The sequence below is a fragment of the Pristiophorus japonicus genome, chromosome 9 (assembly GCF_044704955.1).
Source record: "Pristiophorus japonicus isolate sPriJap1 chromosome 9, sPriJap1.hap1, whole genome shotgun sequence".
NCBI lineage: Eukaryota > Metazoa > Chordata > Chondrichthyes > Pristiophoridae > Pristiophorus > Pristiophorus japonicus.
The window spans coordinates 55,115,766-55,133,649 of NC_091985.1; the positions used below are offsets into that span (position 1 = coordinate 55,115,766).

At 44.8% G+C, this 17,884-nt stretch overlaps 1 protein-coding gene across 5 annotated transcripts in view; it reads left to right on the plus strand.

Annotated features, from left to right (window-relative positions):
- epas1b (endothelial PAS domain protein 1b) overlaps window positions 1-17,884 on the plus strand; it is a 183,360-nt gene that overhangs the window by 158,473 nt on the left and 7,003 nt on the right. For all 5 annotated transcript variants that reach the window (XM_070889359.1, XM_070889358.1, XM_070889357.1 and 2 more), the window contains 5 exons: window positions 174-397; window positions 1,622-1,830; window positions 4,743-4,853; window positions 8,721-9,202; window positions 15,513-15,630. In XM_070889359.1, the coding sequence (XP_070745460.1) occupies window positions 174-397; window positions 1,622-1,830; window positions 4,743-4,853; window positions 8,721-9,202; window positions 15,513-15,630 (1,144 nt within the window). The remainder of the gene's footprint in view (window positions 1-173; window positions 398-1,621; window positions 1,831-4,742; window positions 4,854-8,720; window positions 9,203-15,512; window positions 15,631-17,884) is intronic.

Here is a 17,884-nt window from a genome sequence, read left to right on the forward strand (position 1 = left end):
GTGATTATCAATATTACAGTGACTACATCTCAAAAGTAATCTGTTGATGATTAAAGTGCTTTGGGATGTCCTGAATTTGTGATAAGATGCTAAATAAATGCAAATTGTTTCTTTCTCTTTCATTCTACAGTACAGTTAAAAACTATCTGAAATCGATTATTTTTCATTTTCAGTGAGATTGAAGAGAACAATGTTGTATTCTCCATGGACCAGACAGAATTTATGTTTAAGCCTTGCCAGGCTGTGAGAAATATGAATGGGAGACACATCAATGGAGCTCCAAAGCCAGATGATGATAATCTGCTGTTCAGTAAACTGAAGGAAGAACCTGAAGAACTAGCACAACTTGCTCCTACACCTGGCGATTCCATCATTTTACTTGACTTTGGTATCAACGGTATGCAGTTACTAACTGTTATTAATTGTTAGAATTTAAAACTATATAACATTGTGATTTATTTAAATTTTAATGGGATCTAAGCCATATTTTATTAAATAAATATTTGACTTTTACCCCCCCCAATTAAAAAAAATTCTGTGTGCTCAGTGAAGTATTGCACATTGGAGTACTGCAGGTAACTCTCAATTTCAGTTATGTACTCTGAGTGAGGCAACCAAGTAGAGACGAGGCACTTCCTTGCAGGGATAGAAAAAACGGGAAGAAAAATAACTCAGGCCACTCTCATGCTCCTTTGAGTACCATTGGCAGACACCTGAGCACAGTTTGAGAATGCTGCATTGTGAGGGAGAAACTTAAAAAGGAAATATAAAGAAAAAATACACTGTGTTGGGCACTGATAGGTAATGCAAATTGGGCAAAAGATGCAATTGAGCCTATATTCCACAACTATAAACATTTTCTTAGGTGCAATAAATATGACATAATAAAATCATATTTTAGTGCCAATTTGTCCATATCCTGTCAAGCTGGCAAATTTGTTTCATTTTATGCTTAGAGGTGCATAACGGGATCAAAATATGAGGATGTAGGGCCTGAGTTTGGTCATACTTAAGTTCCACCCATGTACCGTTGAAAGGACCGCTAAGATCCTGACGGTACGTTGGGTGGAGTTTAGTGGAAAAATGTGGAAAAAAACGCCCGGTGGAAAAAAATGGGTCTTACAAGTCAATTGACGGTAGGTCGGATTCTGGGCGGCAAATGTGATCCTCGGCAAAGGAACACCGAGGATAGAATCGGGCCCCAGAATCGGGGGCGGGAAATGGGAAAAAAATGTTTTTCAACAAATGACAAACAAACTTTTACAAATCCTTCAAAGGACTTTCTCCACCAAAATCGCTGCAAAAGAAATGAGGAAAAGCAGTGCACTAACCTTTTCTTGCAGGTCTTCATACCTACTGTTCAGGTAAGACCTGCCTCCACACGGCGGTCTCTTCCGCTGCTGGAACGGGAGTGAGCGGACGGGAGGACTTTTATCGTTGTTGCACGCCGGCGCATGCCAGCGGACACTCCCCAGCGGTCTTCTTTCCCCGCCGGCATGAGGACCAGACCTAACTTGCTCGGACGGGAGAGTGCCCAGAAACCAGGGAGACTGCCGAGAAAACTCGGCCTATAGTGACCAACAATTTCAACAAATGTACTGTTTTGTGTCATCTTTACTAGGAAACCAGCAGTTTGAGGAAGCCCCTCTTTACAATAAGGCTATTATGCCACCAAGCAAGCTGTGGCCTATGGAAGTTACAAAACCAAATGTGAAAGGTCCTGCCGAGATCAGGAAACAATCACCACTGGATCTGCACCCATTTACAGTGCCGCAGGTCCCATCTGGCAATTCCACTCCACGCACGTGCAGCAGCACCTCTTGCTCTTCAGTAAGTGACCAAACAGAATTACTGGCTGCAATTTTAATTTGGAGGTGGGTAGGAACTGGAGGGGGTGAGAGGGTGGGTGGGGCTGTCAAACGGTTGGAAAAATGGGTATCCCGCAGGCCCTGCCGAATTTAGATTAGCAGTTAGAATCACTGTTTCCCGCCCGCGGCCAGCCAGATAGATCAGCTGGCTGGCCGTCAGGTGGGTAGGCCTCCAGCACCAGGCCGCAGAGAGGTGGGAGGGAGGGATCAGTTGGGGTGATCGGGGGCTAGAGGGGGAAGTCTGAAGATTGGAGGGGGAAAATTGGAGGCCGGAGGAGAAACCGAAAAGCTAGAGGTGGAAATCGGAGGCTGGAGGGGAGGTTGGAAAGGACGGAGGCCAAGGATCAAAGGGCAGAGGGGGGAAATCGGAGATCGGAGGCCCCGTGGGAGTGGCAAGGGGTCAGAAGGGCTGGGGGGAAATCGGAAAGGCCAGAGGGGGGGCTGTCCGATCGCAGGGGATTGGTGAGACAGGAACGCTGGATCCAGCAGGTAAGTTGAAAGGCACGTGCCTCCCGGATGTAGCAGTCCTCGTCTTCTTTTAGCTGGCGGGATGCCCGAGGCCTGGGAAACCCGCCCACAGCTAAATTTAAAATAGTGGGTCACCATGAGGCATGAAGCCTCATTATAATACTTAAAGTGCCAACCCGCCTCCTGGAAGCGTGTTGGTTGCTGTCTCTCTGTCTCGCCTCCGTTAAAACCGAAAGTGGGCGGCCACCGTTGGGCTCAAGGTTCAGATTTTTAACTCTTTAACCTCCCACCCGACCCCAAACCCCCCATTTTTTTGGAGTTAAAATCCCTCCCACTATCTCTGAATTTTAGAACAGCAGCAACAGTAACTTACATTTACATAAAATCTTTAGTATAGAACAGGCCACAAGGGGAAGTGGGAAGAGGAAGAGGAAGAGAAAATAAATAAATTAAAGGAATGGACACCGCCATCATAATAGAGTTAAGAGAGGTAACAAAAGATTGGTCGAAACAATGCCCACTTCCTCCTCTACTTTACCCCCAGTTCCTCTAAAAGTCTCATCCACAGCATCATCGGTGCTACAGGCGATTTGTCCAAAGCCCCCCTGACCACCACCACCATCTATAAACTTCAAATCATCCAAAACTCTACTTTCATCCTGTCTTGCTTGGCCATCAACCCTATCCTCACTGACTATCCCTCCATTGTCTTGCCCCATTCTCTGGCTCTGCATCCCCTCGCACATCCTACTGCCCTCTAGCTCTGGTCTTCTGTACATCCCCTCCCTTGCCTCACTCTTTAAACCTCACTGCCAATAACCCTCCCCCCTCTCTTTACCATCTTTAAAAAGACTTCTCAAAACACATCTCTTCAACTAAGCTTTTTGCTAGCTCTCCTAACTGTCCCAAATATGCTCAGTATCCTTCATTCTTCTCTTTGAACTGCCCTGCTTCTCTAAATTAAAAGGTACAATGTAAATGTAACCTGTTGCTAAAAAAGAAAGTGCTCTCCAATTCTCATTTCTACCGTGAAATAATCATAAGCAATTTTTCAAAAAGTAACTTTTGTAGATGTATAAAAGAAAAACATGCAACTTTAAAACTAAGAGGCTGTCATTATCCGCAAAAAAATTATGTCTACTGAATAAATGTAGCTTAACTTTAACAGATCTTTCCTTTCAGACATCACCCATTGCTTACTTTAAAATATAAATTAAAGATGCCAGATTTGCAGAGCTGGTAAATTTTGCCCTCAAAGAAGAGCTATAGAAACAAGATTGAGTAAGTTACATATGTAGAATGAAAACAAAGGTTAGCAGGCCCATATCCTCTCCATCACCAAGACTACCTAATTCTACCTCTGTAATATCGCCTGTCTCCACCCCAATCCCAGCTGTGGCTGCTAAACTGCACAGCCATGCCTTGATTACCTCCAGATTTAATTATTCCAATGCTCTCCTCATCTTCCAGTCCCTGTAAACTTCAGCTCATCCAAAACTCTGCTGCCCGTTTCCTAACTTGCACCCAGGTCCTGCTCACCCATGACTCCTGTGCTTGCTGACCTACAAACGGTCTGGCAATGCCTCAAATTTAAAATTCCCAACCTGGTGTTCAAATCCCTCCTTGGCCTGGCCAATTTCTATTTCTGTAACCTCCTCCAGCCCTACAACACTCCACGATTTCTGCACTCCTCCAATTGCCTCTTCCACACCCCCAATTTCCATCATCCCACCATTGGCGGCTGTGCCTTCAGCTACCTAGGCCCTTAGTTCTGGAATTTTCTTTCTAAACCTCTCTACCTCTCTCTCCTCCTACAAGACGTTCATTAAAACCTACCACTATGATCAAGCTTTTGGTCACCTGTCCTAATATCTCTTTATGTAGCTTGGTGTCAATTTTTTTTTGGTAACTGTCCTGTGAAATGCCTTATATATTTAATAAAATAAATAAAGCTCAGTATAGTTTATAGGACAGTTGAATCTATATTATGCAGTACATTTGCAAAGTCAGTTTTCTTTCGTGTCTGTAGCCACACAAATTAAAATTGTGAAATTAAGAGGATTTTATGCTGTAAATTATTTTCTAGTCTACCATCACAATGTTTCTTTCCTGCTGATGAGATTAAATCTATCTCACGTTTTGTATCCATTTCCACAGTAGTTTCTAAGTTAGTTAGAATTGCACTATCCGACTATTATCTCTGTACCATTGTTTTTGAAACAGAGTTCTAAAATACAACAGTACCTTCATTCATTGCCCGGAACAAAGGCTTAGAATCAGACCTGTGAGACAGATGTAAGCAATGCTGGATACCATTTAGTGAAGCACTGTTGTAAGTAAAGGGATGAATCAGATCATTCATCAGAACAATATATTTTAAAATGCTTCTTTGCTTTGCAATTATAGCCAAGTAGCCCTGGAGACTACAACAGTTCGTTGGACAACGATCTCAAGATTGAATTGATTGAGAAGCTTTTTGCTATGGACACTGAAGCCAAAAAACAATGCAGCACTCAGGTCAGTTCATTAAAATAACACAAAATAACCATTAAAATAAGTTGTATTCAGTCAGTCAGTCAGAAAGGTCCCTTGGAGACAGATATATAGACAATAGCATCTATTTAATTTAGTTGATTAAGTTACAGGTGCAGCCTCCAAAATCCGGAGATCCGGAATCCGGACCGATTGGTGACAGGGCTGTCCAGAATCCGTAAAATGTTTCGGAATCCAGACTCACTAACCCTACCGACCTCGGGGTCCCGCCGCTGCCTGACCTCGGGCCTCGCCTTACCGCTCCTCGGGTCTCGCTGCCGCTGCCCTTACCTCGGGGCCTCCTCGGCAGGCAGGGCGTGCCTGAACACCTCTTCGGTGGTGGGGCCGCCCGACGACCTCATCGACGAGGCCGGCAGACCAAACAGCTCCTCGGCGAGCACCCCCTCCCCCACTTTCTGATGTTCTGGAAATACCCAAACCTGGGCTCGGGTGTTTACGGATTCATGACGTCAGAAAGACGATCCTAAGTCTGGAAAAACACGGAATCCAAAACGGCCTCGGTCCCGAGGGTTCCGGATTCTGGACGCTGCACCTGTATAGTGAAGTGATCTCAGAATTCCTTGAGCATGATGATTACTTTTACTGCGCAACAAAAGGTTAGAGAACTAGACTTGCACTTAATTTCTAACTAATACATGAACTTCTTATAGAAATAGAATATATATATATATTCTGAGAACAGCATAAGTATACAGCAATATATGTGAAAATAAGCACAGGCAGGCTGCAAACTCAGTTTGTTTCAGTGGTCTTTTATGTCTATGTTAAAATGTTAATATTATTCAAAATTATTCTACCGTATTGATTGTGGCACTGCAGATTGTGTTGCTTTGCCTCTTCTGGGAAAAGAACGGTAATTGTGGAGAGGAGGGGATGTCACAGGACTGATCTCCCCTCAACAACCCATCATCATAGGCGGTCCCTCGATCGAGGATGACTTGCTTCCACAAGAGTTCGCAGATGTTTCAGTGAAGGACCCGATGTTCCAGTCCTGAACTCCAATTGAAGGGTGGAAGATGCCTGTGTGTGGATTTTTTTAACGCGTGGTGACCGTCGCATATCAGCCACCACACGGGCTTGACAAGAGCTAGGCCTTTAACGAGTGACAAGGGTTAACCAGGACGACTGCAGATCTGCTCTGCTGCACGGACCTAGTGTGCACACATATTGCAGAGTAGGCTGGCCTGTGCTGCCCCTGGGCCCTTGGCTCTTCTGGGCCCCATACCCTCATTTGCCGCACCTCTGCCACGATCTCTCACTGCTCCTCTGACAACACAATGCCACTGACTCTCAGAGCTGAATTTTCCAGTTTACGACCCGCCGCAGGAGGGGGAAGGGGGTGGGGTGCCGGTACACCACGGGAAACCTGGAAGTCCAGGGTACGTCCGATCCCTGACTCTGGGGAGGGGCGAGCTGCTGGTGGGTGAGCTTGGGGAGCACCTCTGCTCCTCCCGGCCCACAAGGATTGCTCCCCGAGGCTGTGCTCACCTCGCCGGGATGCCCGGCCAGCTGCAGTAAAACCTGCACAGCAGGATAAATCAGAGACTTCAGACCTCTTCATAATATTTTAAATGCCAACCCGCCTCCTGGCAGTGGGTTGGCTGCCCACCCTCTCCTCTGTCCCGCCTGAGTAAAAACTGAAAATGGGCAGGTTGGGGTCGGGGTGTGATTTTTGAAAGTTTAATTTCCACCCCCGCCTCCAACTCACCAGTTTTTCCACGTGAATATTACCCCCAAAATGTCAGTGTAATATACTCTCCACGATTCTCCCCATTGGTAACTCAGGTTTATAAAAGTGGTATTCAAAGGATTCGCAAAAGCCTACTAGGTAAACAATCTATATCCAAATCCTTTCATGTTATGAAAGAGTGGAACACCACACACATTTATAATGCTATAAAAGAGAATTTTTAAACCTGAAGAAAAATTATTTCTCGGCACAATACACCTTACTGTATTTTACTTGTGGGATGCCTCATTGAATCGCGAGCCTAATGAATCTGTAACAACAGATCGAGAATATTGAATATTTGTAGGCACAGTATGGCGATATCATCGGTTTGTTATGGTTTGTAAAAATTATGAATATCTAGAATATTGAGTTCATTGAAGCATACAGTGCTGGTATAACAATCAGGCCAACATCCCCAACATCGAAGCACTGGCCACACTCAACCAGCTACGTTGGGCGGGCCACATTGTTCGCATGCCTGACACAAGATTCCAAAAGCAAATGCTCTACTCGGAACTCCGACACGGCAAGCGAGCCCCAGGTGGGCAGAGGAAACGTTTCAAGGACACCCTCAACGCCTTCTTGATAAAATGCAACATCCCCACCGACACCTGGGAGTCCCTGGCCAAAGACCGCCCTAAGTGAAGGAAGAGCATCCGAGAGGGCGCTGAGCACCTCGAGTCTCGTTGTGAGAGCAAGCGCAGGCAGCGGAGGGAGCGTGCGGCAAATCAGACTCCCCACCCACCCTTTCCTTCAACGACTGTCTGTCCCACCTGTGACAGAGACTGTAATTCCCATTGGACTGTTCAGTCACCTAAGAACTCACTTTTAGAGTGGAAGCAAGTCTTCATCGATTTCGAGGAACTGCCTATGATGATGATGAGCTCCCAAATTATTTATTTAAATTAAAAGCAGTATCACTTTTACAACATTATGGAAACAAGTTCCAGAATTTACTTAACAGTTTGGCATAAATGCAAGAGGGTTAGTTGTGCAATGTAAATTTTTAAGTTGAGAATATAGAAGTTAACTATTGCACTGGATCATGGTGGTTTATAAATTTTATATTTCTGTCTGAGCAGAATTTTATTTGAAGTTCAGCATTTCCCTTCAATGTAAAAATAACTGGTTAAAAACATGTAGTTTACATCAGGATGTATGGATTTTTAGAAATGCAATATGACCAGTTCCATAGTTTATTCCAGTAAATTTTACCAGTAACCTTTTGAAATAAATATTTACACACAGTTTAAATCTTCATGAAAGCAAGGTGACATATCTATTAAAAATGCTGTTAATCAAACCTACACTCATCATGAATTCATCTAGCTGCTCTACGTTTCTGTAGTGGTAAATGTATTTTAAGCTATGCGAGTTAAAATAGTATTCTGTAAAACGGTACCAGTTTTAAAACTAAACAAATTTCCATAGATAGTAATGAACAGAACAACAGGAAAACCCTACATTCAGATTTGTTATGTCTTTTTGAGCTAAGACAGTGCATCACCTTAATCTTATCTTTTATAAACTGACAATTTATCGATTCAGGGGTTTTCCACTAGCAACTGCAGGGTCAATATGAAATAGTAATAGGGCACATTACAGGAAAAATAATTCTGAGGTCTTTAATTTACTGGGAATGCAATGTAGCTACAAGTACTTTTTAAAAATAACAGCTTGCTTACATCAGGAATTTAATACTCTGGAAGTGATATGGGAAATAATATTTTGTAGCCAACCTCTTGTTAAAAGGAGCAGTGTGCTATCTGAGGGAAAAAATTGAAAATAAAATCCAGCTTACCATTACCATTACCACTCCTCAGGGCATTGTCACTGAAAGCATTTAAGAACAAAAGTTTTTTTTATTTCACATGACTTGTGAGGCCAGCGTAATCTCAGCCTGTGACAGTCCTTGCTAACTCTATGCTGCTTCCAGGAAAGGTGCACTTTAACCCAATTTATTTTCATTAGTTTTACTGTTAGGTGGAATAGCCATCCATGTACAATATGTAAAGCGAAGCAGACTGATATATATTCCAAATATTCCACACATAATATCCTGTATTCTATTCATCATTATCATTAATTTGTTGTTCTAGGCAGAGTTCAGTGATCTGGACCTCGAGACTCTGGCTCCCTACATTCCGATGGATGGGGAGGACTTCCAGCTGAGCCCAATCTGCTGTGATGAGCAACCCACTTCTGAGAAGCCATCAAGAACTCAAGATTATTCTACCAACATGAACAGCCTGTTCCAGTCATTTGCTCCAAATTTTGTGACCTCACATAGACAGATGATGCTTGACAAGTATTGTCCCCAAATTGCATCAATAAAGAAGAACAACCCCACCCATATTCCTCTACTGTCGTACAACACTGGAAATGCTGCTTCTCTGCCAACTTACCATGCACCTGTAAGTACTCCAGTATCCTCGATGGATGGCAGACCAAATATTCAATGGCCGCCAGACCCGCCTTTTAATTGTACACCCAGAAAATGGAGATTTATGAATCAGAGAACTGGATCGTTGCCTGGTATCCCACCTGGCCAGCTGGTGCATACGTCACTCTATAAACAAAGGTAAAGGGAAAAGTCGGAAAAGCTATCATTGAATTTTATGTACTTTCTGACAGTAGTTTAAAAGTTGAAAACACTCCTGCTTGTTTTAGGGAGTGGTTCTGAAATTATAATCTTTAGAAATAAAAAAAATGTGCTTCCAAATGAAGCAAGTGACTTTTTCTCTGTCGCCCCCACCCCCGCCCCCCCACCTCCCAGTTCTTTATTTTTAACTGAACTCCTGAAGCAAACATTGACAGGTTGTGTAAATTTAATACAAGACACAGGGGCCGAAATTGCCCCTTCCCTTAAGGCCTGTTACCACCGGAAATCAGCAGCCACGCTGTGGAGTGGAATGGCTGCCAATTTTTCGTAGACCTGCTCCCCCCACTTCCACCCCGCTGCTGCCAATCTGTCCTAAGTGCATCAACAGAGCGCACACCACCGATGTTCACCCCCGAACGAGAAATTCCACCGACAAAATGCTAATGCCGCCGCTCGGTGCCACCAACAGCTTTTTCTGTTGGTGCACTGTGTTTGTAGTGTGTTCAAAATGCCGGTGCGGCCACTATTAAAGGGGAAGGCGCACTGCCGTGGCTGCCATCTTACTTTTTTTTGCCGGCCAAGTGCCTGACAATTATGCCCCCGGGCTCGGCCAGGCCGCCAACAGGCAGCCAGGCACCTCCCAGTGGGCCGAAGTAAAAGAATCGCAGAGCTTGCAGCGGCCCTCCCTTTTAAGTGAAGAGATGTGGTGACGCGCCAGCGTCATGACGTCATCAGTGCTACGCTGATGATCGACGGCGGTGGACACTCCGCCCGCCCCTCTCGTGTGCGAATGTCCGCTCTTCGCCACACCTCCACCTTCATTATGGCCGACTGCTAGGCAGCTCGGGGGAAAAAAAGCCAAAGAGTGGAATTTCGCTGAAGGTCACCGCAGCGGTGAAAACAGTTCAAACAGGATAAGCGCGCCATGTTTCCGGCAGGGAGCAATTTCAGCCCCACAGTATCATAAACTAACAGCATTGCTAAAATAAAGCCTCAACCATCGGGCTTGCTCTCACCTGAAAGTAGCGAATGCATTAATATAAAATATGTGTGAAACAATTAGGATACATAATTATAAAAGTATTATAAATTAATACAGAAATAAATTGAAGTTATTTAAACTTCAATCCAATTTATATTGTTCTATTCTGCCATTGCATGATAGCAGTGAAACAAGAGATGTACAAGACTAAAAAGTATGAAGAAATAAACATTACACACGGTGATGCAGCCGGTATAAGTGGGGTTTGGCTGAGTGCCCATTCTCAGCTTCTCTCTTGTGATGAGGTCAAGCACTTCCTTATAGCAATTGGAGGAAGGACAGTTCAGTTAGTTCTACTTCACACACCTCCACATGGTCAATATAGTAGTATTTAGCAGGGGGGGGGGGGCGGGGGCTGCAGGGAGGCCTGTTGACCAGCAATGTAGAGAAAGCTTTAGAAGAGGCAGGAGTAAACAAATGGATTACAGAACAATACAGAAGCCTCAGCTGGTTAGGCCAGTACAGATTGCTAAAGTCCCAGGCTAGACATCCAGTTTTTGGTAACTTACTGGTCTCAGCTGAGCTAGAAACATAGAAACAAAGAAAATAGGTGCAGGAGTAGGCCATTCGGCCCTTCAAGCCTGCACCGCCATTCAATAAGATCATGGCTGATCATTCCTTCAGTACCCCTTTCCTGTTTTTTCTCCATACCCCTTGATCCACTTAGCCGTAAGGGCCATATCTAACTCCCCCTTAAATATATCCAATGAACTGGCATCAACAACTCTCTGCGGCAGGGAATTCCACAGGTTAACAACTCTCTGAGTGAAGAAGTTTCTCCTCATCTCAGTCCTAAATGGCCTCCCCCTTATCCTAAGGCTATGTCCCCTGGTTCTGGACTTCTCCAACATTGGGAACATTCATCCCGCATCTAACCTGTCCAGTCCCGTCAGAATCGTATACGTTTCTATGAGATTCCCTCTCATCCTTCTAAATTCCAGTGAATAAAGGCCCAGTTGATCCAGTCTCTCCTCATATGACAGTCCAGCCATCCCTGGAATCAGTCTGGTGAACCTTCGCTGCACTCCCTCAATAGCAAGAATGTCCTTCCTCAGATTAGGAGACCAAAGCTGAACACAATATTCTAGGTGAGGCCTCACTAAGGCCCTGTACACCTGCAGTAAGACCTCTCTCCTCCTATACTCAGATCCCCTAGCTATGAAGGCCAACATACCATTTGCCTTTTTTACCACTTGCTGTACCTGCATGCCCACTTTCAGTGACTGATGAACCATAACACCCAGGTCTTGTTGCACCTCCTCTTTTCCTAATCTGCCGCCATTCAGATAATATTCTGCCTTCGTGTTTTTCCCCCAAAATGGATAACCTCACATTTATCCACATTATACTGCATCTGCCAAGCATTTGCCCACTCACTTAACCTGTCCAAGTCACCCTGCAGCCTCAGCGTCCTCCTCACAGCTCACACCGCCACCCAGTTTAGTGTCATCCGCAAACTTGGAGATACTACACTCAATTCCTTCATCTAAATTGTTAATGTATATTGTAAAGAGCTGGGGTCCCAGCACTGAGCCCTGTGGCACTCCACTAGTCACTGCCTGCCATTCTGAAAAGGACCCGTTTATCCCGACTCTCTGCTTCCTGTCTGCCAACCAGTTCTCTATCCACGTCAGTACATTACGCCCAATACCAGGCGCTTTGATTTTGCACACCAATCTCTTGTGCGGGACCTTGTCAAAAGCCTTTTGAAAGTCCAAATACACCACATCTACTGGTTCTCCCTTGTCCACTCTGCTAGTTACATCCTCAAAAAATTCCAGAAGATTTGTCAAGCATGATTTCCTTTCATAAATGCATGCTGACTTGGCTCGATCCTGTCACTGCTTTCCAAATGCGCTGCTATTTCATCCTTAATGATTGATTCCAACATTTTCCCCACTACTGATGTCAGGCTAACCGGTCTATAATTACCCGTTTTCTCTCTCCCTCCTTTTTAAAAAAGTGGTATTACATTAGCTACCCTCCAGTCCATAGGAACCGATCCAGAGTCGATAGACTGTTGGAAAATGATCACCAATGCATCCACTATTTCTAGGGCCACTTCCTTAAGTACTCTGGGATGCAGACTATCAGGCCCCGCGGATTTATTGGCCTTCAATCCCATCAATTTCCCTAACACAATTTCCCGCCTAATAAGATATCCTTCAGTTCCTCCTTCTCACTAGACCCACTGTGCCCTAGTACATTCGGAAGGTTATTTGTATCTTCCTTCGTGAAGACAGAACTGAAGTATTAGTTCATTTGGTCTGCCATTTCTTTGTTCCCCATTATAAATTCACCTGAATCCGACAGCAAGGGACCTATGTTTGTCTTCACTCATCTTTTTCTCTTCACATATTTATAGAAGCTTTTGCAGTCAGTTTTTATGTTCCCTGCTAGCTTCCTCTCGTACTCTATTTCCCCCCTCTTAATTAAACCCTTGGTCTTCCTCTGTTGAATTCTAAATTTCTCCCAGTCCTCAGGTTTGTTGCTTTTTTTTGCCAATTTATATGCCTCTTCCTTGGCTTTAACACTATCCTTAATTTCCCTTGTTAGCCATGGTTGAGCCACCTTCCCAGTTTTATTTTTACTCCAGACAGGGATGTACAATTGCTGAAGTTCATCCATGTGATCTTTAAATGTTTGCCATTGCCTATCCACCGTCAACCCTTTAAGTATCCTTTGCCAGTCTATTCTAGCCAATTCACGCCTCATACCATTGAAGTTACCTTTCCTTAAGTTCAGGACCCTAATTTCCGAATTAACTTTGTCACTCTCCATCTTAATAAGGAATTCTACCATATTATGGTCACTCTTCCCCAAGGGGCCTCGCACAACAAGTTGCTAATTCGTCCCTTCTCATTACACATCACCCAGTCTAGGATGGCCAGCTCTCTAGTTGGTTCCTCGACATATTGGTCTAGAAAACCACCCCTAATACACTCCAGAAAATCCTCCTCCACCGCATTGCTACCAGTTAGGTTAGTCCAATCAATATGTAGATTAAAGTCGCCCATAATTACTGCTGTACCTTTATTGCACATCTCCCTTATTTCTTGTTTGATGCTATCCCCAACCTCACTACTACTATTTGGTGGCCTGTACACAACTCCCATTTGTGTTTTCTGCCCTTTGGTATTCCGTAGCTCCACCCATACCGATTCCACATCATCCAAGCTAATGTCCTTCCTTACAATTGCATTGATTTCCTCTTTAACCAGCAACGCCACCCCGCCGCCTTTTCCTTTCTGTCTATCCTTCCTAAATGTTGAATACCCCTGGATGTTGAGTTCCCAGGCTTGGTCATACTGGAGCCATGTTTCCGTGATGCCAATCACATCGTATCTGTTAACTGCTGCCTGCGCAGTTAATTCATCCATCTTATTCCGAATACTCCTCGCATTGAGGCACAGAGCCTTCAGGCTTGTCTTTTTAACACACTTTGCCCCTTTAGAATTTTGCTGTAAAGTGGCCCTTTTTGCTTTTTGCCTTGGGGTTTCTCTGCCTTCCACTTTTACTATTCTCCTTTCTATCTTTTGCTTCTGACCTCCATTTTATTTCCCTCCGTCTCGCTGCATAGGTTCCCATCCCCCTGCCATATTCATTTAACTCCTCCCCAACAGCACTAGCAAACACTCATCCTAGGACATTGGTTCCGGTCCTGCCCAGGTGCAGACCGTCCGGTTTGTACTGGTCCCACCTCCCCCAGAACCGGTTCCAATATCCCAGGAATTTGAATCCCTCCCTTTTGCACCACTCCTCAAGCCACGCATTCATCTGAGCTATCCTGCAATTCCTACTCTGACTAGCATGTGACACTGGTAGCAATCCTGAGATTACTACTTTTGAGGTCCTACTTTTTAATTTAGCTCCTAGCTCCCTAATTTCGTCTCGTTGGACCTCATCCCATTTTTTATCTATATCTTTGGTACCTATATGCACCACGGCAACTGGCTGTTCACCCTACCTTTTCAGAATGTCCTGCACTCGCTCCGAGACATCCTTGACCCTTGCACCAGGGAGGCAACATACCATTCTGGAGTCTCGGTTGCGGCCGCAGAACCGCCTATCTATTCCCCTTACAATCGAATCCCCTATCACTATAGCTCTCCCACTCTTTTTCCTGCCCTCCTGTGCAGCAGAGCCACCCACGGTGCCATGAACTTGGCTGCTGCTGCTCTCCCCTGATGAGTCATCCCCCTCAACAATACCCAAAGCGGTGTATCTGTTTTGCAGGGGGATGACCGCAGGGGATCCCTGCACTACCTTCCTTGCACTGCTCTTCCTGTTGGTCACCCATTTACTGTCTGGCTGTGTACCCTTTACCCGCGGTGAGACCTAATCGCTAAATGTGCTATTCACGTCATTCTCAGCATCGTGGATGCTCCAGAGTTCATCCACCCGCAGCTCCAGTGCCGCAATGCGGCCCGTCAGGATCTGCAGGCGGATGCACTTCCCGCACATGTCGTTGTCAGGGACACCAGAAACGTCCCTGACTTCCCACATAGTACAGGAGGAGCATAACACGTGTCTAAGCTGTCCTGCCATGACTTAACGCTTAGATACACTTAAATTGTCAACAACAATACTAAAGGTTACTTACTGATATAGAAAAGAAAAAGAAAAACTACTTACCAGTCACCAGCCAATCACTTACCCCCTTGACGTCACCTTTCAATTTCTTTCTACTTTTTTGCCTCCCCGCTGAAGCTGCACCAGTAGGCCTCTCGACCACGAACTCCCGCCTCTCGGACTGCCGCCGCCTCTCGCTGCCGCTGGGCCTTTATAGGCCTCTCGACCACGAACTCCCGCCTCTCGGTCTGCTAGTGGTAGAGATGCTACAATTAACCTTAGCATCCAGGCTAGGGAGGGAATTTGCCAAGATTCCCTTTCTTAATTGCTAGCCAGTACTTCCCACTGGAAGTGCACAGATGGAAATCAGGTAGGGACAGGATCAGGTTTGGTTGTAACACCTCCCACAGTCAAATATTCTGCTAGTGCTCACTATCTAGGTTTTTGCATTAATAATGGCTGCTTTGGCAATGTACCACATGGTGATCAGCACTCGTAGAACCACACCCTACTGAGAAATCAATGAGGGTGAAATTGGTCTTCGCCAGACTTCAATGAAAATCAAGCTGCCCAAATGAGCCCATTTTGCGCTACTGATGAAGACCAATTTCTGCCCCAATATCTTCAGAGAGAGGAGAAAAAAAGTTTCACACCATATCACTGCTTTGTAATTAGGTCTCTGGACAACTTTGGACAACATGGGAAAGACATCAACCCCGAAATGACTTTCAGAAACAACTTAAAACGCAAACTGCAGCTGGATTTTGGAGAGCAGATATTCCAACTCTCCGCAGTAAGTCAAATTTCAAATAATCAGTTATGGGACTTTTCTAGACACTTACATTTATACAACAAATATTCCCATGTTTAAATTGGTTAAAAATTATGGTCAAATGACCAAATGTGATAGATACTGGCACTGTCCTTTGATAAGAGACCATGGTATGATAGAAGTAGCTCAAAGAACAAACTCAATTTGTAAACACTAAAGAGTTCTCAATTATTTTCAACGGTCGCATTACCAGCTCCATTCATTTTACACAAAGCAAGAACAAGCTTATGGACATGTGCAGCCCTTTCACCCAAAGAAGCAAACTAAAATTAACTTATTCACACACAGTTTAAGAATGGGTTCTTGAATCAGATTTGAGTTAGCTCACTTGTAATTGTTCAACCTGATTTGTACTGAAGTTTTAAAAATGGAATACAGTGCAATGTCTAAAGGTGGAAGATTCATGTGGACCTGATTTGTCTAGTTTATTGAATCTCCATTGTAATCAGACAAATCTGCAGATTGCAGTCTGGTGTAATTTATCTTAAATAGGAGAGGACCAGAAACATTTAAAGCTTTAGCCTTTCTGATTCAATTATCTCTCTAAAATATTATAAAATATAAAATATTATAAATTGCCTTTTGCCCCGGTTTGAATTAAGTGAAGATTCTCCTCCTGAATTGATGGGGCAGTGTTTGGGGCGTTGGGAGTGGGGCGGAAGCAGGCAGTGTCATCAGCGAACGCTGAGCATGTCAGCGCGACACTTATGACGTCAGCGGGATGCGGACGTGCAGTGTCACGCTCATGCGTCACAACATCCCTCCCCTTCACTTAAAGGGGAGAGCCGCCGCGAGCTCTGCAGTCACTTTAGTGGTGCCCACTGGGCCACCAGGGAGGGTTTAGGCCAGGCCAGCGGTCTGGCAGCCAAGAGGGGGTGCCGGACTGCCTGTTGGCAACCCTGCCGAACTCGTGGCCGCCATTGTCGGGCTGACTTCAGAGGCAGCCGATAATTAAAACAAAATGGCGGCTGCGATGGTGTGCCCTCCCCTTTAAGGGTGAATGCGCTGCCCAGCCACTGGCAGCTTCCCCTGGGAAAAGCTGTCAGGGGCACCGACCAGCGACGCCTCTGCTCCCGCGGGGCAATTTCCCTTGCAGGACGGAAAGGGGTTGCCACTGGGCGGTAAGGAGTTGGTGCATGCCTGACTGGGCAGGAACACGGGGTCCGGCGGAAGCTCCTATTTCCGCCGCCACCGGCCTGGGGGTATTTTTGGATAGGTTGGACCATCCCCAGTCCGAAAGGCCTTATCGCCCCGGGCTCTTAGAGGTGGTAATGGACCTTAAAGAGGAGGGCAATTTCGGTCCCTAAGAGTTTTAAAGTCACACTACCCATTAATGTACCTTTAATTAATAAATTCACAACAGCTTTTGTTGCATATGATGTGTGGCCAGACAAATCACCAATCCGATCTGTATAAACGAAACATAGACATGGTTACAATTAGTTTTGGTGGATAAGGTTGTATAGACCTTCGAGTTAGTCATATGTTCAACTGAAGGTCGATGGTGCATAAAAAGCCTTGCCTGACTTTCATGGAGCCCATCTATATTTCTTGAACCAGCCTAATTAATATGCTAAGGGGGAGCTTCCTGCAGTGGGAATGCCTGTGGATTGGGGGCTCATCCATTAGTGGAAGGAAAATGTTCTTGTGTCATAATATCTTATGTGGTTCGATGTCAAATTTTGTTTGATAACACTCCTGCAAAGTGTCTTTTGGACATTTTACTACATTAAAGGCGCTATATAAATGCAAATTGTTGTTTTTGTTATATCAACCACCTCCCCCAGCTCATGATACCTAACTTAACTAGTTAAGCACAAAATCCTTGTGGATTACATTTCCTCCCTTAGGTTATCACTGTGAGATGAAGGAGGTCTAAAAATTGTATAGCACGTGAACCCATCCTATATAGACTGGTCACTTCAAAAAAGTGCCAAACTAAAGCCATGTCATCTAAAGCCCAGTATGAATGCAACTTTAAAATAGATGCTGTCTCACATGACTACACTTAACTTTGCAGGAAGATTTAACTTTTAACCAAACAGAAAGTCAGTGCCAAATTCATGGCTGCATCACATCAATACATCATATAGCCACTACCCAAATGACGGCAACAGTACACAGCTGCAGATTTTCCACTGGCACTAGGACAGTCTAAGCCGAGAAGTAAATAGTAGGGAATTTATAACCCTGTTATATTAAACTTTATGTTTTT